At 30.9% G+C, this 25,690-nt stretch overlaps 1 protein-coding gene across 1 annotated transcript in view; it reads left to right on the plus strand.

The window, feature by feature from the left end:
* The window catches only part of KaiR1D (Kainate-type ionotropic glutamate receptor subunit 1D), a 226,646-nt gene that overhangs the window by 102,330 nt on the left and 98,626 nt on the right, over window positions 1-25,690 (plus strand). The window contains exon 4 of the mRNA XM_088275369.1: window positions 9,020-9,200. Within this exon, the coding sequence (XP_088131495.1) occupies window positions 9,135-9,200 (66 nt within the window). The 5' untranslated portion in view covers window positions 9,020-9,134. The remainder of the gene's footprint in view (window positions 1-9,019; window positions 9,201-25,690) is intronic.

Raw genomic sequence — 25,690 nt, forward strand, 5'->3', positions numbered from 1 at the left:
TGAAACAAATTTGAATAAACGTGCCACGTGACATCCTTTAGACAGAAATCCTGTTGAAAAACCTTCGCTACTTCGTAAAAGGCGACATTTGAACTCCTTCGAGAATGTAAATGTCTCAGAATAACTAAATTAACATTTTGGATGACGAATATTTCAGATAGAATGTACGTTTTTATCCATCATTTCTTAAATGATAAAAAATGACATTCCGACATCTCAAAAAAGACGATAAAAATAAGTAATTATGGTTATTTACAGGGCTTATCACCTGCCATAGGTTGGTTTAGTGATCACTCAACACACGTGCAACATTTATCACTCTACCCTTGATTGACAACTACAGTACTCCAATTTTTGGAACTCCGTAATACAATAAATCATAATAAACCATATAAGTATATATAATAAATCTTATGACGCTTTATATTTTAATTCACTGGAGCCAAGTATGGTTGATTTGAGAAAGTTTTTATTTAGCAATGACTTTTTTTATTTATTGAAGTTTTTTTTGGTTAAAACCGCTATCTCTTCTAATACCATTTACAAAAATACTGACATAAGTATACACATATTTTATACTTCAAAGAAACACCGGAACGCTTTCAAAATAATTGAAAATCACGAAGCATTTCTTATCGGCTGTAATAATAGAAAAAATCGGAAAAATCCTTTGAATTCTAATTCTAAGCTCCGCACGACTTGAAGGGGGGGAAAGCTTTTTAATTTAAAAGGTGCTGTCAGAGAACAAAAGTCTGGCTTATTCCGGACACGTAGATATCGCCTTTACCACACGTGAAGTGTGGACTTACACGTGCCGACATTGCGCCCTCTCTGTGTTAATATGTGTAAAACACAATGTTTATGTCATTGCTTTTATTTTCAATAGCGTGTGCTACCAGACTTTCTTATGATTATTTATTATACTGCTGTATAAGTATCATAGTAGCCATGCCTAACGATGAATTGCGGTGGTTCAGTCTGTTTGAATTTAAAAGGAAGAAAATGGAAAGCACAAATCTTTATATATCTTTTCACAATGCTTGTAAAAAATTGACAGGATTTTTTTACTTCATATTGGACGTTTTACAAAGCAAATTTAACGCTTTACAAATAATCAAATATTTTCATTCAAGTACTAGACATACCGTCAGTGTAAATACCTTCCCATATATATTTTTTAAGACTAGCAAGTGCGTTAGTCGTCAAGTCGACAAACCTGCCCGGCGCGCTGTCATAGTATGTGCGCGCGATGTGTATTGAACAGTTTTCAGATAAGATTTTGAATTCTATGAATCATGAGTACTACTTTGAATATTTTTTTGATTTTTTTATTTATTTTAAATCAAAATACAATATAACGTCCAATTTGATTTGATTTTTAAATATCCCATTATTAAACATCCATATTGAATGATTTTTTTTAAATTGCATATAACTCAATGCTGGTGCCAAAATTTTGATGTATCGCTGATTGTCAAGATTCAGAAATTCGTAAAGTATAGATTTTTTATGCAGTAATATGTAATTTCTAATTATTAGATGCGGATAACATCATCATTGAACAAGTGATGGAATTTAAGTTTCCTGGATTAGACGTTAGTAGCAACGGTGATCTCTATGGTGAAACCTTTAAGCAAATAAGTAAGACTGCAGCTGTATCCAGATACCGCAGAAATTTAATGTAGATGAACAAACATATGTGGATTGTACATGTGAAAAACATGTAATTGACCATGTTTGACCAATAGCCACTTATGGCATCGAGACAAGAGTGGATACTTCTAGAAAAAAAATGCGACTTCGAACCTCTTAGATGAGAACTCTCCAATCTATAACCGGAAACACGTTGGGGGGCCGCGTAAGAAACGCTGATATCCGGAGCACGTGTAAGATGGAAGATATAAGAAAGGCGATACTGGAATGAGCACGTACGACAGACTTCCATGTATCGTCTTTCGAGGAAACTCCAAAAGACGTAGACCCCTAAGCAGAGAGATAGCTGGCAGCCAATATTCTAAGAGAAACAAGTGGTGACCCAGACAGATGGTAAAATCCATAGAAAGATGAAGAAGGAGACGATGCTTTATCTCAAATTGAGATACCTTTTATAGTAATATGTCACCCGCAGGGTGAATAATCTAGTATCTAAATTAATTTATTGAAGTTCGAACTACATTGTTGAAATTCCAAAATTGATTGGAGTAAGGGTTGCAATAAGGAGGAGAAGATTACTTTGTAAACCTAATCTTCAAATTCCAGCATAGGCGACGACTATAATATGGAGGTTTTATAAATTAAAACGAATTTCAAATGTAATACTTCCCCTTTCGAACACCGCGCCCATAATTGTCTCTCGAGTTATCATCTGGAAACACATTGATTTCTTATTCAGAGATTTTACCTCCCCCGAAAGGAAATGTCGTGACAAAGCCTTCGCAGAAGCTTTCCTGCTATTGTCAACGTAAGTCTACGTGACAGACTAATAAACGGTACTTCGTGTCAGAAACAAAACTGACAGATTGCTCGATGTGATAAAGAAAGTCGCTCTTTTAACCTTCTTTACACAAGAAATCTAAAAGTTACGTATACTCCAAAGGGGGGTATTAAAAATACCTTATTCGAATTTATAGAAATATTGTATGTAGTATGGATGCAGTCAGCAGCATGTTCATGGGTCGACTGCGCGTATCGTGATATGGACGATCTTCAGAATGCAGTTCATATTTGCTGTCTCGCTTTCACACAGTTGAAATGCAGAAGTTAGAGTACGATAAATAAAAAACCTCGGGTAAACATAAGTAACATACGATGACATGGACCGTTCAACCATAGGATCAAGTATCGATGTATTTGAACGTAAATCGCGGGAATATTATTCAAAATAATGTATTGAATATCACAGATTAAATATTAAATAAATTACTTGCTTTGTTACCACTTGAGTATTTTATCTAAACAACTAGTTTTGGAAGCTACAAATGCTTTCATCTACGAGTTTGAATATAAACTTTTTTATATTCAAACCCTTCTTCTTCTTCTTCTTCTTTTAATGGCTTTTCGCCCATCTTGGGTGTTATAATATTCAAACCCGTAGATGTAAGCATCCGTAGCTTCCAAAACTAGTCGTAGCAATACGATACCCAAGTGGTAAGAAAAAAGTATTTTGTTTATAATTTAATCATTTCTTACCACAAAGTGAATGCTGAAACAATAAGTAGCATAATTATGACAGGTTATTTTATATTTTAATATGAAAAATGATGAAGTCATCCTAGTATCTACTTAAGTAGATTGTGGCGCAGTTTTTTGAGTAAAATAAATTAAATAACACAGGTCAACGTAATTTGTGCACGGTGACACGGACCGTTCGACCATTGGATCAAATTTCGATGGATTAGACCGTAGATTGCGGGAATATTTATAAAAAATAAAAAAAAACACATGTTATGAATATTTTACACCAAAATATGCCCAAGTATTCCTTAGTATTACTATTAAAATTATAGAAATTGAATAAAACAGTTTGAATAATTATCAAGTAATGGAGTGAAACGTCGTTTTAGGGGATTTTAAATCCCCCTCTTAGCTCTGGGTAGGTTGAATAATATTCCGATCACCTTAATCTTTTATAAGATTATTCAAATGCCAAACGTTCCAAGGAAGCTGGAATTGACTTCTAATCTATCAGAACTACCGTTGGGAATTGCTTCGATAAATAGATAAATACGAGAGTAAATCAAATTTAAATGGGAATTTTGAAAAAAAATCTTCTACGTCATTGTGTTCATTACTTAGGGTTGAAACTACCCTCTCTCCTCGTTCCAAATACATTTTGTATAGTTTCATTTCACCTCCCCCGATACAACTATATCCACATCTTTCCTACCAATGATGAATTTGTGGCAGCCCTGATTTGGTTAGTTCATCCATTTTTCATTCCGAATTAGTTCACATACATTTTGAAAGAAATAGACCCTGAAATAACGTTTCATTTTTTAATAAAATGGCAAACGTTGCACAAGTGTTTAAAATGATTCCTTAAACCAGCCAGATACCAAGTCATAAGCCCTGGGATGCTCAGACTTCCATTTTTTTCATAAAAAAGGGAAGAAAGATGCATATTTTACATTAATATTTATATGTCCAAATATTTGTTCACATATCTGGATTAGCTCCAATAAGGAATTATTTCTTATATTATTTTTTTAACATCCCAACATAGATGATGAAGCATATGGAAGTCTGAGCATTTACGGGGCTTACCATTATCATGTTAAGACACCTTTAAAGTTAAGTTTTACTTGTAAATGACACTATTTCTTAAAATCTATTTTGACACATGTTTCGATGCATTTAGCATCATTTTCGAATACCGTTAATCCTTTAATTGAAATGTACGTAAGATCCTAACCGGATTATATTTTACGTAACCTGAAAACATCATCTGTGATTTCAATGCAGCTTATAATTTGAACAGATCATTTTAAATACAATTTTTTAGTATACTTATAACATTATTGGAACCCTCACTTACCAAATTATGGCGTGGTAATACTTATTTACCACATTTTTTTTTAATTAGTCATATTTATCCAATTCGATTACTCTTGGCTTGTATCGTTAAGTGGCATATATCCAAATATTTTATGGAGTTTGGAATTTCAATGATTAATATCCTCGAGTCTATTGGAGTATGCGTTTTGCAAGGGTTGGATGCAAGTTACGTCACACGACAAGATGCATTACTTGGAAAAACTCCAAGGCAAAGTAAATGCATAAGGAAATTTACGATCTCTGGTTTAGTGCAACAGCGTCAGTATGTATGAGACCATCTCCAGAAAGACAACTGCATTTGTTAAGGGAGCTTGCTTCGTTTCGAGTATTAAGTTAGAATGTATGACTGTAAAGAAAATTTCCCTTGGGATACGATTTAAAAATCATAATGCTGTTATTTTCTTGAATCATCATATTTTGTATGCAAAATTTTACACGAATAACAGTTGAGGTTCTAGAAATTCTTCGTTTTATTTTTCCTTTTTGTATATTAGCAGTATACTATACGTTATACTAGCAGTGGTACCAAAACTACGTTTCCTTCTATTTTAAGGGGGTTCAAGCTAAATTTTTTGTAGACATTCTTAAATCAGCCAGAATCTAGTGATGAGCTTAATTCATTTACAACATTTTGAGTGTGTCCAAATACTTGTTGACAAAATCTGGATTATCTCCAATTACAGAAGTTATTTTCATATTATTTTTTGACATCTCATCAAAGACGAAGAAGAATATGGAAGTCTGGGCATTTACGGGGCTGACGACCGTCATAGGCTGGTTAAAGTGATCACTTTACACACGTGTAACATTCACCAATTTTACCCATTTTTGACAACCACACTACTCATATTATCCACATTCTTCTTCATCTTTGATGAGATGTCAAAAAAAATAATATGAGCTTAATTTATGTAAAAATGATTTAATTTTTTGCTTTAGGCTACTAAAATTGGGGATTTGATTTTTAGCATTCTACTATTACCGACCCTTATCCGCATCCAATGGTGCAAAGAGCACTATTTAAAATTGATGCAATGTTTAGTTGACGGATAGTTATATGAAGGCAAGATGATCAGTTCTATGCTTCAAATACCAGCTGAGGGTAAATTAAATAAATATTTTAGTGAAATAAATAAATTACTTTTAAAAGCTAGTTTATGTAGCATTATTACCGAATGCAGTTTCAAATAAAAACAAAAGAAGACCGAGGAAAACTTGGTATGATGAAGCATGAAAAATATTAAAAATTGGCCAGGTCAGGAGTCTAACTAACTAACTAACCATCCCGCAGGGTTAGGCAGAGAGAATCACCACTCTGTCTTTGCAAACATTCTTCGCCTCTTCTACATTCACGCATCTCCTCATACATACCCGACGATTATTACGACTCCTGACCCGGCCGCTTTCAAGTATTTGACATACCTGGTTGTGTCAAGTTTTCCTGGGTCTTCCTCTGCTTTTTTTTCCGACTACATTCGCCTCATAAATTTGTTTAACCGTTCTTTCCTCACTCATACGTTCCACATGTCCAAACCATCTCAACACACCTTTCTGAATTTTATCGATAATGCTTATCTCAGACTTGCCTTCTTTCCTTATTTCATCATTCGAACATCTATCAAACATCGTTTTGCCACACATTCGTCTGAGGAATCGCATTATGACTGCATTCAGTCATTCATTCAGGTCAGGAGTCGAAATTTCAAATTTATATATGTATATATATACTCTTATAAAGTGTAATTGATAATAAATTTCAAAATAGGCAGCCCATAATGTATATAGATCTACAATATTTCATTCACAAATATATTGAAACGAAATCGCAAACGTTAATTTATATCTTTTTTATAGCTCCCCCACCATTAATTTGCTCCAGCCGACCAAACCACCCTAATGAGTCTGTCATTATCTTAAATAATTGGAAACAGGGTAGATAGCAGTAAGTAATGCTGAGATATAAACATATATAAACCCTTATCAGCCCCAAGATCTATTTTAATACATTAGATACGTTATATCTACTAGTTTATCGATTTTACGCACAGTGAAGATAATTGAAACTACGTGTATCTACCTTTTCTTATAACATAGTGCGTATCGGTGATATAACGAGCTAACTAACTAACCATCACGCCGATACTCTGCAGGAGTAGGCAGAGATAGGTGGAGCCAGCAGTGTGTTCATAGATCGACTGGCAAATCGTTACGTGAATTATCGGAAAAGAACTTTATAAAATAGCACGCGGCTTCAAACTGTTTTTGGACGATTCCATTTGTAGCTCACAAGTTGTCATCTGGAGTGAGCGTATTCGTTGCGCAATGCTCAATAAAAGCAACATTTAGGTGTTTTTTTTCCCGTTTTTTAAATCACATTTTCATATGGTGTACGGAGTGCGTGGAAATTTTTGGTATCGTAAGGGAAGGGTAATTCACTATAACCTTACTTTGAGTATTTTAATATTTTATAATTAGTACATTTATCTTGAGGATGACAAAGTCTCTGTCAAAACCGGTTGGAAAAAGTGTACCTATAAGAAGTGGCTAAAACAAAGTTGTTTTATTTTATAAAGTTTATAAAATGTGCCACAAAATATCTGCGAAAAACATTCGAGAAATGATTGGAAACAAGATCACAATTACAAATAGTTGTGGTGCGCAGTAGTTAGAGCAAAGTATATAAAATATTTTGGGTAAACATAAATAACACACGATGGCGGGACCGTTCGACTATTGGATCATGAATCAATGGATTTAGCCATAAATTGCATATATTTAACAAAAATAAACAATTGAAATGTCACTCATTGTTTTAAAGATAACAAATAATAAACATCAAATAGCTTGAATGATTTTATCAAAATTATCAATTGAATCGTTTTTTTTCGAGTTATCCAAAAAAACATGTTTTTAGTTACCACATATAATACGTACAATATCATAAATCGATTTTAAAGAGATATAAATTTTGCACAATGTAAATATTTGTAATTACATTGTAGCAAAAATATCACTTAATAATTAGAAAATTGTTACATTTTTCAACCATTAACTGAGCAATTACATATCAACAATGCGATTGTGGGCATTGCCATGTATAAAATTATTTTAATCACGTAATTTAATGCGGTGAAAACATTTTAAAATGAAACGTACGCTGAATTAATGTCTTTCCTGCCATATGAAACAATTTCAGGCGTGCTTTTCAGTCTGAAATAATAACACACGAAACCCAAAATATCCCAAAAATGTTCATTTGGTTCCCGCAGCTGGTTTAAAAAGGTAGTTTGAAAGTGGAACATTAAGAAGAGATGTTATTCTGAGGGAAGTTTGCACATAACTGCAGTTAAAACTGAAAGTTTGCTCATTTCCGGTCGGCGCGAAAGCCTTCTTGGGCTCAAAGGTAGCCGTGCTGTGTAGCTTTCAAATACTCCCATAAGATTTATTCAAGAACTTTTAAGGTAATGAAGCAATTATATTTTTTGCGTCCTTTTAAATAATTTCTCGGAAAAATATTTCAACAATGTAACTGTGAATTTAGTTTTGTGAGAAATATTTGTTTTTCAGGAAAAATGTTAGCTGGAAATGAAGTGGCATTTCCTTTGATAAATTTCGGATGCTGTAATGAATGGAATATAAAACATTGTTAACACATGGTTTTTTAAATAAAACTCTTTGTAAGGTATTTTGTACAAGGTACAAGGTACAGGGTAGATTGTTTTTTTTTCTTACGAAATAAAAAGGAAGTTTATATGAATTCTGAACGAAAACATATATATATTTTTAATAATAAAATAAATTATACTGAAATTATGTTTTTCGATAAAGTGAAAGCCAAATACAGCTGTAGCTAGTACGAACCAAAAGGCTAATAAATACAAAAAAGCAGGCAATAAAACATAATATTTTCACTCAACTGTCATTAAATCAACAGCGTTTATAAAACCATATTGTCCTAAAGTAAAAATGTAGTAATTATTATTATTATCATTATTAAAAATCAAAAATAATAATTTGATTTTTATTTGATTAATATGTAAAAAAGTTGTATTTTACATGTGTTTCATTTTAGTTTTGAAATTACTATTTAATACTACAAATTTAATGCTAAATCAATAAATAATCAAGGGTTTTTCATTATCATATTATTTTTTGACATCTCATAAAAGATGAAGAAGAAATAGAAGTCTGGGCATTTACGGGGCTGACGAATGCTATAAGCTGGTTTAAGTGACCACTTTACACACGTGTAACATTCACCAATTTTACTCATTATTGACAACCACGCTACTTAAATTTTGGAAGTTCAATATATATGAACCAATTTCGAAACATTGTTCTTGAATTACTAGAACTTCACTAGAGACATCTATTGGTGAGATGAGAAGAAGCTTTGTAGAAACTCTTATTTTATATGTGAACAAGTATGTGGACACACTCAAATGTTATTTTTCATTATTTTCAGTGTGCCATCTGCTACGGAGTGGGGTGGCAGCCATCTTCGGTCCGCAGAGTGCCCACGCAGCGAGCCACGTGCAGTCCATCTGCGACACGATGGAGATGCCCCATCTGGAGACGAGATGGGACTACCGCCTGAGGAGGGTTGCCTAGTTAACCTCTACCCCCATCCTACAACCCTGAGCAAGGTAAGAAAACAACACTGAAATTTTAACAAATTTTATTTATTAAAACTTCATGTACAGAAAAGAAATAAATATTATTACATTGGCGGGCTTATTGCTAAAAATCAATTACATCCAACCAACCAAAAACAGATTTGTGATATTGATCAAAACGTTTGATACCATATATAACTGTTTGCAATCAGAGGGTAGATAGTATTTGAACATTACTGACAATAAAAGAAACATAAGATTACAATAAGGAGGGAAAAGTAGGGAAGAAGGTAGAGGGAAAAACTAAGAAAGGAGGTTTGATGGACAGTTAGGATTTTAATGATTAATAGTAATGTCTTAGACGTTTCTTAAATGTTATTAGAGAAGGTGCATTTTTACAAGGATAGGTAATTCATTCCATAGTCTGAAGAATGATGTGTTATGGCGAGGAATGGAAAGTGTTCTTTCTTGGGAAGAACAAAGTGATAGACCATGATCTGAACGGCGTAATAAATTTTCTGCAAAATAAAGATTTTAACTGCAGATTTTCTGCAAAATAAAAATATTATTGATATTTTTTTGTGGTCCTAATAATTTGCATTAGTTTGCATCAACAAATGATACCTCCTTCGCCATTCCAGTTTATCGTGCTCCAGCCTCTTCAGCTTCTCATACGTTGAACAGTTCATATCTTCATTTAAGTTACAAAGATATTCTATATTTTATCGATATTTCAACATAAATGAAGAAGAATATTGAATTTCTCGAATGTTTTTGCATATACTTTTATTTGTTGTGTCACATTTTATAAAACTTTATAAAATAAAACTAAAAATTTATTTTAAGTTCTTTTCTTTAAACCGGTTTCGAACGAACCGTGTCATTATCAGTATTTGTCTATCCCTGAAGATGATGAAGTTTTGATCAAAACTGGTTAGATAGAAATATAATAATTGTGAAAACATCAGGTCGTTTTATCGTGGGAAATTATAACTGGTGGTCGGCTTATATTTGTTAAATTTGGAAATGAATTCGGGTTTTCTGATTATTGTATAGAGTAGGTTTAGGTAAGATATAAATTTTTTTTCAAAATAAATTAATTACTGTGAAAATATCAGTTCATCTCATCACTGGAAATAACAACAAGTCGTTTCGATTTTTATTATTCGAACCTGGGACGTCTGATTATCGGTTAGGTAAGGTTAGTCAAAGTTTTTTAATTAATAATTTAAAAAAAATGTATTGCTACTTTTAATGTGAAATGAAAAATATTTTGTTTGACCTTGGTCTTTCATTAGTATATAAAACACATAAAAACCCTCTTAAAACCAACAATATCCGTTGTGCCACCCTGTAATATGTAAATATAAATGAAATTTAGTATAGCCAACTAAGTATTGCATCTTAAGTTTGTCAACCACAAAAAAACTTATAATATTAAAAGACGGTAAATACAATAAACAGTATTAAAGCCAGGGCAAAGTTTCTATCAAATAAATTACTGAAATAACTTATAAGTTCTTATATACGTATTTTTCCGTTAGAACTATTCGAGGATGCAATGCATCTGACCGCAAATGCACTATAAATGCAATTTATTATAAAAACCACTAAGTGACGTAAATTGGGTTTTACAAGAGTGAATTTACGGTTGCAATCTGTTTCTCGATACAAAAGTTCTACTAGATTTATTGCTGATGCATTTTCAAACGGATTGCCTCGGAAAACTCTTGCAGTCTTAATGCACCATCATACATTTAAATATAAATATATATATATATATATATACATATAAATATATATATATATATATATATATATATATATATATATATATATATATATATATATATATATATATATATATATATATATATATATATATATATATATATATATATATATATATATATATATATATATATATATATATATAATTATATATATATATATATATATGTATATATATATATGTATATATATATATATATATATATATATATATATATATATATATATATATATATATATATATATATATATATATATATATTTATATATATTTATATATATACATATATATATATATATATATTTATATATATATATATATATATATATATATATATATATATATATATATATATATATATATATATATATATATATATATATATATATAAATGTTTATATAAATATATATTCTTCCTCGCTAATGCACCATCATACATTTAAATATAAATATATATATATATATACATATAAATATATATATATATATATATATATATATATATATATATATATATATATATATATATATATATATATATATATATATATATATATATATATATATATATATATATATATATATATATATATATATAATTATATATATATATATATATATGTATATATATATATGTATATATATATATATATATATATATATATATATATATATATATATATATATATATATATATATATATATATATATATATATATATATATATATATTTATATATATTTATATATATATATATATATATATATATATATATATATATATATATATATATATATATATATATATATATATATATATATATATATATATATATATATATATATATATATATATATATATATATATATATAAATGTTTATATAAATATATATTCTTCCTCGCTACATCTCAACCTATCATCTTTGCAGACTATTAGGATCAGCTCCCCTGATCATCAGTTTGTTGGTTCTTCTATCATTTACAACGTCACATAGGTTCTTGTTTACGAATCGTATTTTTTTTTTGTGCCTTTAATGAATTTTTTGGTCTTCCTCTAGATATCTTTTGAGGAAGATCCATAACGATTGCCTAGTTTACAATACGTTCAGGTTCTCTACGTCTAATGTGCCCATATCATCTCGATTGCTTTTCCTCTATCTTACTATTGATATCAATTACACACAGGCTTTTACGAATACATCGACTTTTCATTTTATCTCTAAGAGACACTCCAGCTTTTTCATTTTTATTTCAGTTCTAGTTTAAAAAAGGTTTGGATTCATTTTTTTTCAGACACGAATGTTTTTTTCGTTAAATTCAATTTTGAGAAACAGAGCATTCAATGTTTGACTGAAAGGTATTGTCATTGAGCTGAAACCCTTCGCCTTTACAGGACTCCCTTGGGGAATCTCTCGATTATTTATTCAATAGATAAGATGATCCCTTGGTGTCGTAAGGGAGAGACCGTTTCAATTATTTGCCAAGGATATGTGCCTCATGTTCCTGAAATATTGAAACACTGAAAAGAGTTTCAATTTTCAGACTTTAGATTGCCACTGTACGGATTATTGTATTATTTTGTATAGTCTCTCCAAAATATTTTCTTTGCTCCAAACTATTTCTTATTACTATTTAAAAAAGTAATAACTATACAAAGTTTTAAAAATGCCACAATATTTAAGACTCTATTTATTAATATTTGTAATTTGAAGGCATGAGTTAGGTGACGTTGCCTATAGCAGAAGCACTTTGGGGCGGAAAAATGATATTTCGATAGATGAAAATAATATGGAGATACATTTAGAGAAAAACCAAAGAATTCATAAATGTTACAGAAAGATGAAATTTTTGAAGGCATGGCCTGAGAGACATTATTCATGATAGAAGGACCTACAACCTGAGGATGAGGAGAGCATACCTTAAAAGTCTATAAGGACGATAACTTAGGATAGAGCCAGGTAGAATAAGATTTTATTCTAAAAAGTAAAAGCTTAGCCAGTAAATAAAAAACAGGTTCAATTTATTTTTATTGTTTTTATATCTTGGTTTAATTTTTTTCAATGCAAATAAATAAAAGAAACAAATCACATTAAATTCACCCTCCATAAAAATAATGATGCTATCTGGACGTTAAAAAACCTTTTCTGAGAACCTCGTGAGACAAGTGTTTGGAAGCAAAAGTGTTATTCTTATTTCAAGGATCGATCTGATAGCGTATCCTTAAGGGCTTCTGTAGGAAAACATAATATTTATATCCGTACTTATTCACAGTGTACATTATCCTGAATTGTGTACGTATTTCGTACGTAGAACGTGAGAAAACACATTTTGACAAAAAAAACGGTACCGAAAATGAAAATGAACCTTGACATTATACATGTGAATTGATCAGGTTAAAATATGATGAAATCTTAAAATTCAATTATCCTTTTACTGCTAATGGTGCATATGACACTATAATATATGAGCAGTGTTATCTTGATCGTAAAATTCATGAATAAAAGATGATCAACTTTGGGCATCAACTACAGGTATCGGTCCAGAGTACTAAGGGATATATTAAACTATATATCCTAATACAAAACCAATCGATTATGACGACTTCTGTCCTGGTCACTTATTTGAAATACTTGAATATTCCAAGTTTTCCTTATTTCAAGAAAATGCATATATCTCCATATTTTTAATGTATGTATATATATATATATATATATATATATATATATATATATATATATATATATATATATATATATATAAATATTTTTTATTAAAAATATGTATGTGTGTGTGTGTGTGTGTGTGTGTGTGTGTGTGTGTGTGTGTGTGTGTGTGTGTGCGTGTGTGTGTGTGTGTGTGTGTATTTGTTCCAGATTTTTCTCCCCTGTAAATTCATCAGCCATCTGTGAAATTCTTTATCTTCCAAATTAATGTTTTACGAACCGTTTTCGTAGAATTTTATATGAATCAAAGCTGAAATCTGTCACGTCTGTCTGCCACTAAAAAGGCATTTCACGATTTTTAAACAAATGTTTCCTTTATATCAAAAATATCAAGCCAGTTCGGTTCTCAAAATAAAGCACTCATATTACACGTATAATTTATTTACTCGAAATTCTCCCTTTCAAACAAAACATTTTGAGAAACGTCAATCATAATATCGAGATGATGTGTTTTCCTAATCTTTGTGAGTAAGCGATAGAGCGCACGTTTCAACAATAAGTAATCTGTCGTACGACGTTTTTTTTAAAAATAATTTTAATAAAAAATATCTAAAACGTTTTTGGCACTTCGCGGCACATCGAATGAAACTTTATAAAATAAAATTTAACTTTGTTTTTAACTTCTTTTATTTTTGGAAAACAAATTTATTGCTGAAGATGACAAGGTTCTTGTTGCAACCGTTTAGATAAAACTACCTTAATTAAATAAGTTAATAACAAAGTTCTAGTTTTATTTTTTAAATAATAAAATAATAACCAATTTTAAATTACGGTACTTAAGTTTTAACCATAAAAAGGTCAATTTTGTTTTAAAAGTGTTTTATAATTTTCTATAAATAAATTTTACAAACGTATGTATGTATATACTAATTCCTGTATAATATGTATATACCTAATGCAAGTATATCATTTATGAAAATGGTAACAGATATGTTTAAAAATATGGTTAGATATAATATAAACATATTTGTAAAAACATTTAAATTCTAAAAAATATAAACTGAAATTAAACCAATGTTACATTCAATTTTAAAAATAAAACTTCCTACTTCTACTTCCCATATATTTTTTATCGATATACATACATAAAAAAATATTATCTGAATACAGAAATTATGAGGTGAATGTAGTTGAAAAAGAGGAGCAAAGAAAGACCGAAAAAAACTTGGGATGATCAGGTACTTGAAGTATTTGGCATATCTGATCGTGGAGTCGAAATAATCGGCGGTTATATATAAGGAGATGCATGAACGTAGAAGAGGTGAAGGATGTTCGCAAAGACAGAGTGGTGTGGCAGTTAGTTACTTAGTTTATTTTCTGAATTTCGATGAGAAATTTATTTTCTTGCTAAATTCGACTGTGCGCGAGTGTCCTAAATATAACATTTCTTGCGGCATATTTTTCGAATCTCATATAAGAATATGGGGCTTGTTCCGGAAAAATGTTTTTTTGTTGCGATTGATCGTTTCTGACACTGAACTGTTTGGCATATATCCAAGGACAATCAAAGAGAGCTAAACAAGATGGCGTGACACAGTGATGGAATATTGAAATTTAGAGTTGCACTAATAAAAAAAAAATATATGACGAAATAAGTTTTTTATCAGTGAGAGATGATTTATTATATATATATATATGAGTCTAAATAAACAAAAAAATAAATGACTATGGTTGGTAATAGGAGCAAAGGAAGACCGAAAAAAACTTGGAATGATCAAGTATTTCTTGAAAGTGGTCAGGTTAGAGAAGCGGTATGATAAGTTATAATGTTGTTCAGTCCAAGTTCATGAGATTTTTTCTAAAGAAAATTGAGATTTAAAAAATTAATATTGTTAGCAGAAGGGATTTCAAATACAAATAATTTTATCAAACTCATAAGATCGTTTTGTACAGTCATCAGCCTATTTAAAAAAAACATGATACATACAAAAAAGTTTGTCATTTACCATATCGCTCACTCCTTTCAACAACGTCATATAATATATCAAAAAACTTGATTTTTCAGGAGATGGTTTATAAAGTTTAAAAATATAATCAAATATATATTTTTTTTAAATATCAAGCTAATTGAACTTTTTACTATACAACAGATCTTTTTAAAGTAAAAACTGAATGTTTTTTCTCTAATTGAGTGTATATTTAAAAAAATTAAGCAATATCTTTTCTTTAAAATGCAAGAACAACACTTTCTGCCCTGTAGCGGGTAAATATTGATCAGTGTGAGTGGATCAAAACACAAAGTATTTTTATTTCTCGAAATAATATAGGTAAACATTGAGTTTAAAATATGCCACTTTTGCTGGGATAAAGAAAATTTTCTAGGCATTCCGAAAACTTGCACAACTAAAAATTGTTGATTTTTTTATATATGTCGTTGTTGAAAGGAGTGAGCGATATATGTATAAATTCAAATCGAAGAGTTATAAAAAACAGAGTTTTTGAGATAACGAATATTTTCATATTATTTTTGACATCTCATCAAAAATGAAGAAGAATATGGAAGTCTGAGCATTTACGGGGCTGACAACCGTCATAGGCTGGTTTAAGTGATCACTTTACACACGTGTAACAAAATAAAAAAAATATGAAAATAACTCCTGTAATTGGAGATAATCCAGATATTGTGAACAAATATTTGGACACACTCAAAATGTTTGTTTTAAATAATATTTACTAAAGTTTTGCTGACCTGGATAAAGTTGAAACCCTTACTAAAGTCACCAAAATATTTTTACACGTATTTATATGTATATAATTATTTTTAATTTTTAAATACTACGAGGTTTTGAGTCTGATTTCGTTTCAATGTTTCACCACTGTGGGTAATGAAAAGTATTTTTTATATATTATTTATTATTTAGGACACTGGATTATTCATCGTACGGATATGGATCACTACGTAGCTTATGTACATATGCACACTACAATTATTCAACTGAGGGCAACACTGTCATCCGAAAATTCCACATCATTTAAAATGATAAGTACATTTAAGTTTACATCTCACCAATAGATGTCTCTAGTGAAGTTTAAGTGATTCAAGAACAATGTTTCAAAATTGGTTAATATATATAGAGCTTCCAATAATGTGAGTAGCCTGGTTGTCAAAAATGGGTAGAATTGGTGAATGTTACTCGGGTATAAAGTAATCACTTAAACCAGCCTATGACGGTCGTCAGCTCCTTAAATGCCCAGACTTCCATATTCTTCTTAATCTTTAATGAGATGTCAAAAATAATATGACAAGTAGCATACGACAGGAATCTAACAACAGTCCAAACACACATCTTTCGAAAATTCATTCAATTTTGAAGACTGAAGTTATACAAGTGGATAAAGTGATCACTTAAGCCAGCCAGCCAGCTAGGTTGTAATCCCTAAGATGATCTTCGTTCGTATAAAAACTACAGATGCTCTATCCAAAGTTGTGATATTTCAAATTTATAATGTAAAAAGTATCTTTAATATAATTTGTATATTAAAAGCATTGTTAAGTTAGTGGTATGGTAATATTACACTCTTCTTATCATTCATCTCTCACTTTGTGTAATACCACTTAAATAAACACTAATTCGTGACAACTGGTTTCGGAATAATCCATTTCATCATCAGGTCATTAAAGTAAAATTATTACGGTCTGACATTTATACAGAGATAAAATTTTGAGAGAGAGAAAGAACAAAACTGAATCACAATGTATCTTAAATGATGTATTTCAAATTAAAATTTTACTTTTACCACTATAATAACTTAATACCACTATTTCTTAAAATCTACTGGTACACGTGTTTTGATGCATTCCGCATCAATTTATGAAATTAAATTATATAACCAACATGTGGATACGTTATTTCCAATTATATTATGTAAATACATACATACTTTACACGCACAGTGAACAAATCGTTTACTTTTGTTTTCACAAAGTACGTAAACGTACCATTTTTTTAAAACAAGGAAACAAGAAAAAAAATGATTCACAAGTGTTAAAAATTTAAACAAGCCAAAAATTTTATCTTAACCTTCTGTCTAAAAAGTTGTAAATTCCTAGGTGTCAATTCTCAAGGGTTATATTTTTCAATTCAACAGCCTGATTTAATCGTCAGTAGTAGGGTAAAACTTTATAATTAATTTATTCGTAGCTGAAGAAAATTTTGTCATCTTTCGAAGGACGTCAGAGTAACCCTGCCGAAATTAAGAAGGGGGTTGTTTTTCTTGGCGAAAAAATCACTCGGGTATTTTTCATTATGCGCAGGTGTTGAAAGTGCTTCGAAATTAACTTAAGATTGGTTTTCAGTAAGCGCATAAATTGAGAATGTATTAAAATATATTGGAAATATAAAACATCGCATTTTTGTTGATAAGTTATTGTAGAAAGAAAAGTAAAATTGATTTTTATTGTTTTTATAACTCAACTTGCTTATGAGCCTGAGACCATAACTTTAAGCTTCTTAAACAGAAATATTTAAAAATTACACATGATTTAAATGGAGGTACTTGAAAAACCTCAGTTCTTTTCATAGAAATATTGTTTGTAATATTAATATGAAGCTTTCCACAAACGATATGCAGCTATTGATTGATTGCAGCAACGATTGACTAGGCGTATCGGGGCGTTAATTATTTTAATAAAACGATTTGTTGTACCGTTCCGAACAAACAAGGTAATACGCAAGTGGGCAAGGCTAAAATTTTCAAACTTTTAGTTACTTTTTGACGCCGCTTTGATTAAAATATTTTATAATATAAATAACTAAACAAACACCAACCTAGAGGCCCTCTGACGGATGAATACCAATAAGGAACTCCTACCAACCATCAAGCAGAGAAAGCTGATGTACTTCGGACACGTCATGAGCAATGAAAAATATCGTCTTCTCCACCCTAATCATACAAGGAAAGATTGAGGGGCGAAGAACTCAAGGACGCCGAAGGACATCATGGCTGAAAAACCCATGACAATGGTTTGGCAGAAGCACCAAATCTTTGTTCCGAGCTTCAGCATCAAAATTGAAGATAGCCATGATAATCGCCGATTTTCGTTAGAAGTGGCACCGAAAGAAGAAAATAAACAACAACAATACTAGGCCTTATTCAAAAATGCAACTTATCAACAGATGTTCAGGGAATATTTAAATTCAAAATTCTATGTCATCTATCGTGGACTTGGATCAAAGTATCAGCCTATAAAATCGAAAATTTCTAAAGACATTTGCTTTGTATGGGGCTCGATTTCTCAGACTGTCTTAAGATAATTATCGATGGGATTGGGTTAAGAATTTAGTTAATAATTGTTATCTCGCTTCCACACAGTTGTGGCGCGCATTAGTTAGAGTAAAATAAATGTAATATCTCAGGTTAACACGGACTGTTCGACCATTGGATCATGTATCGGTGAAATTACTGTAGGTTACAATAATATTTATCAAAACAATGAAACACACGTTTGAATTTACAATTTACAAAGACGTTAGACCATTGGTTTTTGTATCAACAGATTTGAGGGTAGATCACGGGAATATTTATTAACCCTTTCCGTACGGTGCTAAAAACTTCCGCGTGCTCCGGTGATATGTATTTTGTACAAGATATGAAAATGTGATTTAAAAAAAGAAAAATGTAAATATTCCTAAATGTTGTTTTAACTAAGCATAGTTGAAGTTGAAATGTATAAATTTATGTTTATTTATGTTAGCCGTAGTAAATACCTCAAATAGAGAAAAAAATCCATTGCAATTGCCGCTGTAGCGACACGACTACCCTGAACGACGACTCGTGCGCAACTAAAATGAGAAAAGTACAACATACTATGAGAAAAGTTTGTGTATTGGTGATTCTACCCCCGATTTTTTTTACAATTTATTTATTTCCGTCGCTGCAAATGAATAACTTTATATTATAATACTTTTATGTAATACGTTAAAGGATTACGGAGAAATACGAAAATTCTGAGCCCGTATCTTTTATAATTTATATTGATATTCTCATTTTTATAGTCAAGTTGTAGTAAATACATATCACCGAGAGGGGTAAGTTAAACTAATAAATTATGATCTTAAGTTTTGAATATTTAAAATTAAAAAGTGAAGTATTTTCTTAGTATTATTAAAAAAATATATATGTATGAAATTGCTTTAATAATTATCAAGTTATCCAGTGAAACATTGTTTTAGGGGGATTTCAATTCTTCTCTTAGAGGGTAAATAACGACAAGTTGTAAACCTGCTGATTTATTTGGTTGTGTACTTTGTTTTCGACATCATCGTACTTCATTTAGCCATCCCACAAGTATACTTCTCTTCTCTTTCTTTACCGTCTTCCTTCTGTGTCTTATTTGGGAAGTCAAGTAACATACCGACGTAATTAATTGTTTCATCATCCATTCATCTCACATGTCCAAACCATCTTAGAAATGCTAATTATACCCACATCAAGCTTTCATTCTGCTATAATGCCTCCATTCCAACCCTCTTGAACATCTACTTCATGGAAATTCATCCATATGGCAGAATTTCAAGACCATTATTAATACTGGGTTTATATTACATCTGCTGTTTCCATGCATCGTTTATAAAGATATTAACTTGTAATACTGTCCTTTTAGCATTTATATTGGTGAAACATGAAAGTTCATAACCCATTATCACAAATACTAACATAATGCTAAATATTTATACACACACACACACACACACACACACACACACACACACACACACACACACACAAACACACATACACACACACACACATATGTCTATACGAAAAGTCATGTGTTGAATATTCAATGGGGTTGAAAAAAATACAAGGGGGAAAGGGAAGTGGAAAAAGAGAAGCTTTATGAAATAAAAAAGAAAAATAAAAATTTAAAAATAATGAAGAAAAACAAGAAAGTAGAAAGTAGAAAGAAGGAAGAAGAAAGAAGAAAGAAGAATGAAGAAAGAAGATAGAAGAAAGAAGAATGAAGAAAGAAGAAAGGAGAAAGAAGAAAGAAGAAAGAAGAAAAAAGAAAGAAAAAAGAAGAAAGAAGAAAGAAGAATGAAGAAAGAAGAAAAAAGAAAGAAGAAAGAAGAAAGAAGAAAGAAGAAAGAAGAAAGAAGAAAGAAGAAAGAAGAAAGTAGAAAGAAGAAAGAAGAAAGAAGAAAGAAGAAAGAAGAAAGAAGAAAGTAGAAAGAAAAAAGAAGAAAGAAGAAAGAAGAAAGAAGAAAGAAGAATGAAGAATGAAGAAAGAAGAAAGAAGAAAGAAAAGAAGAAAGAAGAAAGAAGAAAGAAGAAAGAAGAAAGAAGAAAGAAGAAAGAAGAAAAAAGAAAGAAGAAAGAAGAAAGAAGAAAGAAGAGAGAAGATAACGTAAATGAAATACTCGTAGTTCGTTTAATAAAGTATCCTAACTGAACTACGCCCAACAAAAACAATAACTCATCGCTAGAATAACATATCTGAATCTAAAACTTTTCTAAGACTACTGTTTCATACAAATAACTTTACACGCCGAAGAAAATGAACATTGAGGTATTTTGTGCGGTATCTTTTACTGTGCAGGCTACAAAACATTATTAACTGAACTAATTCATCCCCTTTGAAACTAATTCCCATAGGAAATAGGCATTCCATTTCAATTGAAAGGATTAAATAAATATTAATCCAGCTTCTAACGATTTCAATAATTAACAATAAAAAAGGTTTTAAATCACCTAAAACCACTTCCGCTTATTTACAATCGTTAAAAATTATGTTTAATTTTTATTTTAACTAACTAACCATCACGCCGCTTCTATGCAGGGGTAGGCAGAGAAAATAAAACACCACACCTATCTGTCATTGCACACAATCTTCGCCTCTTTCACGTTCATACATCTTCTCATACATTTTACGCCGATTTTTCCGACTCCTGACCAGACCACTTTCTAGTATTTAAAATACTTGATTTTGCCAAGATTTTTTATTAATTATTATTATATATAGAAAGCTCAATGTTTTACGTTTTCGGATAGAAAACCCTAAGTTAAAAAACTTGGTTGTGGTCAATTTTGACTGTATCCATTTCTTTTAAAAACCGTTTAAAATACGTAGATGAAATATATAATTTTCTCTTTGAAAATGTCAAACACACTCAATAACTAATATGAGTAAAGCACAGAACGATATTTGTTTATCAATTAGAGGCAAAGTTTATCTTTTGTAAGGATATTATTTATTATTTACGTCTTCTTAGCCTTGGAGGCTTTCCTGCGGCTGGCGTAAAAATAGCTTTGACGAATATTATTTGTTGAAAGAAATATATTTTAAATCCATATATCTTACATTAAATTTTGCTAACATTCAAAATTTAAATATATCATAAAAATATTGGAAAAAAAAACATTATTTTCACTACAAAAATAAAGACTTTTAACCTACTCAGACCTCAGAAAATGATTCAACATCCCCTTCTACAACGTGTCATTCTAAAATTTGATAATATTCTGGCAAGTATTACATATTTTTGTAATCATTTAAAAAACATGAGATATATTATCCTTTTTTTGTGTAAAATATTCAAAATATATGGTTTATTGTTGTGATATATATTTTTATGATCTACGGTCCAATCCATTGAAAACTGAACCAATAGTCGAACGGTCCACGTCACCGTGTGTTTACTTATTTTAACCCAAGATATCAGCGAAACGTAAACTGGTAGTGCACATTGAAGTTATTGTTCCAACCCTAATGTATGGAAATGAGGCATGGGGTGATTAAATGTATGTAATAGACTGAGTGAAGTCATTATATCAGACTAATGTGTGGCAAAACGTTGTGACAAATTTTTAAATGGTGATATAAGGAAAGAATGCAAGCCTGAGATAAGCTTTATCGAAAAAATAAAGAAAAGTGTGTTGAGATGGTTTAAGTGAAGAAAGAATAGTTAAAAAAATATTTGAAGCGAATGTGGTTGGTAATGAAAACTTGACATGATCAATTATTTCAAATACTTGAAAGTCAGGAGCTAGAATAACCATCGGGTATATATGAGGTATTTTTTTTAGATGGGAATTGTTTTTATTATTTAGGTACCTCGATGTACAAGGTTTATAGATTTTTAGGTGGATTTTAGTTTCTTCAAACTAATTCAATATTTTTTCTTTTGAATCTGTTTTGGGAACAGGAGGGATAATCTAGTGTGGATCAATCAGGAACTTCTCATCATTTGCTCATTGCTGGGAGGAAACCACGTAAAACTCCTCAGGAGAATGTGGACTGTTGACTATCATCAGCAGACCTTCAGTTCCACTAGAAAAGGGTTCGGCATTTTGTGTCCTAGCTTGGTTTATATTACCGATGTCCTTCACTATTTTTATCATGTATGATACCACCTCTCGCGACGTATGAGGTGTTGCTTATATGTGGAAGAAGCAAAAATTGTTTGCAAAGACACACTCGTGTGGCTTTCTATTCTCTTTGCCTACCCCTGCGGGCAGTGGCGTAATGGTATATTTTTATTTATTTATTCATTATCATCATTCACAAAATTACAAATTACAGATTACGAAAATGCGCCATGAGTTCTCCCATGCCGAGATTTACAAAATTTTGCTTAGTTAACTAATTAGTTTTGAATTCTTACAGTTTACATTAAGTTTTAATCGCGCTACGGCATAAGGGCTGTACAAAGCCAGTTTGCAGATCAAAAATTAATTCGAAGCTGCGTCTAGATTTCAGTTTAAATGTATAACTGAGTAATTGAAATCGCGGCTGGAGCACACGCACCGAACTTTTCCCCACACTCGGCGAACAGTTGTGGAGGATCATAATGTGAAACTATGTGCGTTATGGTCAGAAGTTAAGTGGCGAGGGTGATTCCATTGTTCTGCGGATCCCGTAACGGCTTCCACCGTTTGAATTTTCAACTGTTCGTTTGTAATATGAGTCTGAAGCTCGAATTGCTCAAACTCTGGCTGAAACAAGTTGAGCTTAAGAGGGTGTCCTGTATCAAAATGTCAAAAAACGTTTTTTTGTACTTATTTTTTTTTTTACAAAAATGTTAATTATATTAGTATATAACCACTCACCGAGATTTTTATGTCTACCGGTTTCGGGACGTACCCGTCTCTTCGTCAGGACAATCACCACCACAGCATGCAAACAATACCACCCTTCACCACCATAGCACCATTTACACACTTAAAACTACACAAAATGTCTAACACATGCGATTTTTGACCGAGCCGAAGACCAACATGCACTAAAGTTTTCACCACAGACATGCATTACGCGTTTATTTTTAATTAATTTTTTACTTAGTAAATACCACTATTTCTTAAAATCTACTGTGACAAGTGTTTCGATGAATTCCGCACCATTTTCAAACACCGTATGTGAAGCTAATTCTAAATTTTAGAGTTGGGTCCTTGGGACGTTGAAGGTTGAAGAGAGGATAGTAGCTGTTTTTTATTTTTATTTTTTTATTTCTTATCAGTGGGAATATAGACAAAAGGGGGGAGGCTTTAGTATTATTATTTATTTTATGCTTTGAGTTCGCAACACAAACCACGGGACTATAACTCGACAATTACTTTTTTTTTTAAATGATGCGTAAGAGAAGGAAAGGTCAACGGCAAATTAATTAAACGGTTTAATTAAAATGTCACTGTATTTTAAAATATAAAAAAAATATTAAAACTTAATATTTTTTTTTTTGAAACCGGTAGACATTATATGTCTACCGGTTTCAAAACTAACCGTTTCTTTATCAAGACTGATAAAGTTTAGGTTATAATATAATATTTATTCTTCTTATCCGTCTTATTCCTCATTGCTGAGGGCTGTGAACCTTGCAGAAACAGTGGTCACAACCCTCAGCAATGTTTCTAGCGTTTTTAAAACAAAGTTACATTTTAATTTTAAAACGGAAAATAACAAAGTTAGTGCTTCAAATATTAATTAGAATATAAAGGTTTTTTAATCATTGTTAGTGTGTCCAAATACTTGTTCACATTTTAAGGATTTTTTCACTTAGGAGTTATTTTCACATTTTTTTATATCTCAACATAGATGATGAAGAATATTGTTAAACTAAGCTTCATTTTGTATATTCCTTAACCTATTTATACAATTGTTCTTATATTTCTTATCCGTTACTGTGGTGCAAATTTAAAAACATCGTTATTTTCTTTCCCTTCTAAAAAAATTACAAAAAGTGGTGTTTTACAACGTTTTGATTCAGGACACCCTTTAAAAGCAAAGCTGGCGCAACAATTGAGCAAATATTTGCTAGGCGTAAACAGCGTTGAAATTCGCCAAGTTTTTCATCCAGGACGATGTTACCGAAAAGGCACGCAGTGGTAATAAGACCGTATTAATTTGAAAGCTTAAACTATTTTATTAGCTTTATAATACGTTGTTGTATTTGCCAGACCACGTAGTTTTGCTTTGTTGTAAACGTATGATAAAATTTAAATGCGTTTGTGATAGAAGAGAAACTTTAGCTTCAACAAAATTATACCGTATATCTGTAAATTTAGATTTTCTCACGTGTTTTACTTTGAAGCCAAATTTACCAATTTTGGTTTGTACTAGTTATTGATTCAATTAACAGCGTAAAGAGAAAGAGTTTTTGCTTAGTCAAAATCTTCTCTCATCTCGCTATAGATGTCTCCAGTAAAATTCTAGTGAATTCAAACACTTTTCGTTTTCTTTTTTTGTATCGAATTTCATTAACATAATTAGAAGTTCCAAGAATTTGAGTAGTGTGGTTGTCAATCAAGGGTAGAATTAGTAAATGTTACATGAATGTTACACGTGTGTAAAGTCTTCTTCTTCTTCTTCATCTTGTTATAGGCCTTGTGGCCTGTTTTTAAGAGGGATTAGCCTCCTGCGATGTCGATTCCTGGCCATCGACCCATCTCTTTATTGGTTTGCCCGGGAGTTGTCTACAATGGGGTTGGCCGTACAGTGCGATGTGGGGGGAGTCTGGATGGTTCCATTCTCCTCACATGCGCATACCATTGTCTCTTTCGTTGCCTTC

The sequence above is a fragment of the Brachycentrus maculatus genome, unplaced genomic scaffold (genome assembly GCF_059751285.1).
Source record: "Brachycentrus maculatus isolate JH-2025_06_01 unplaced genomic scaffold, ASM5975128v1 h1tg000849l, whole genome shotgun sequence".
NCBI classification, from domain to species: Eukaryota; Metazoa; Arthropoda; class Insecta; order Trichoptera; family Brachycentridae; genus Brachycentrus; species Brachycentrus maculatus.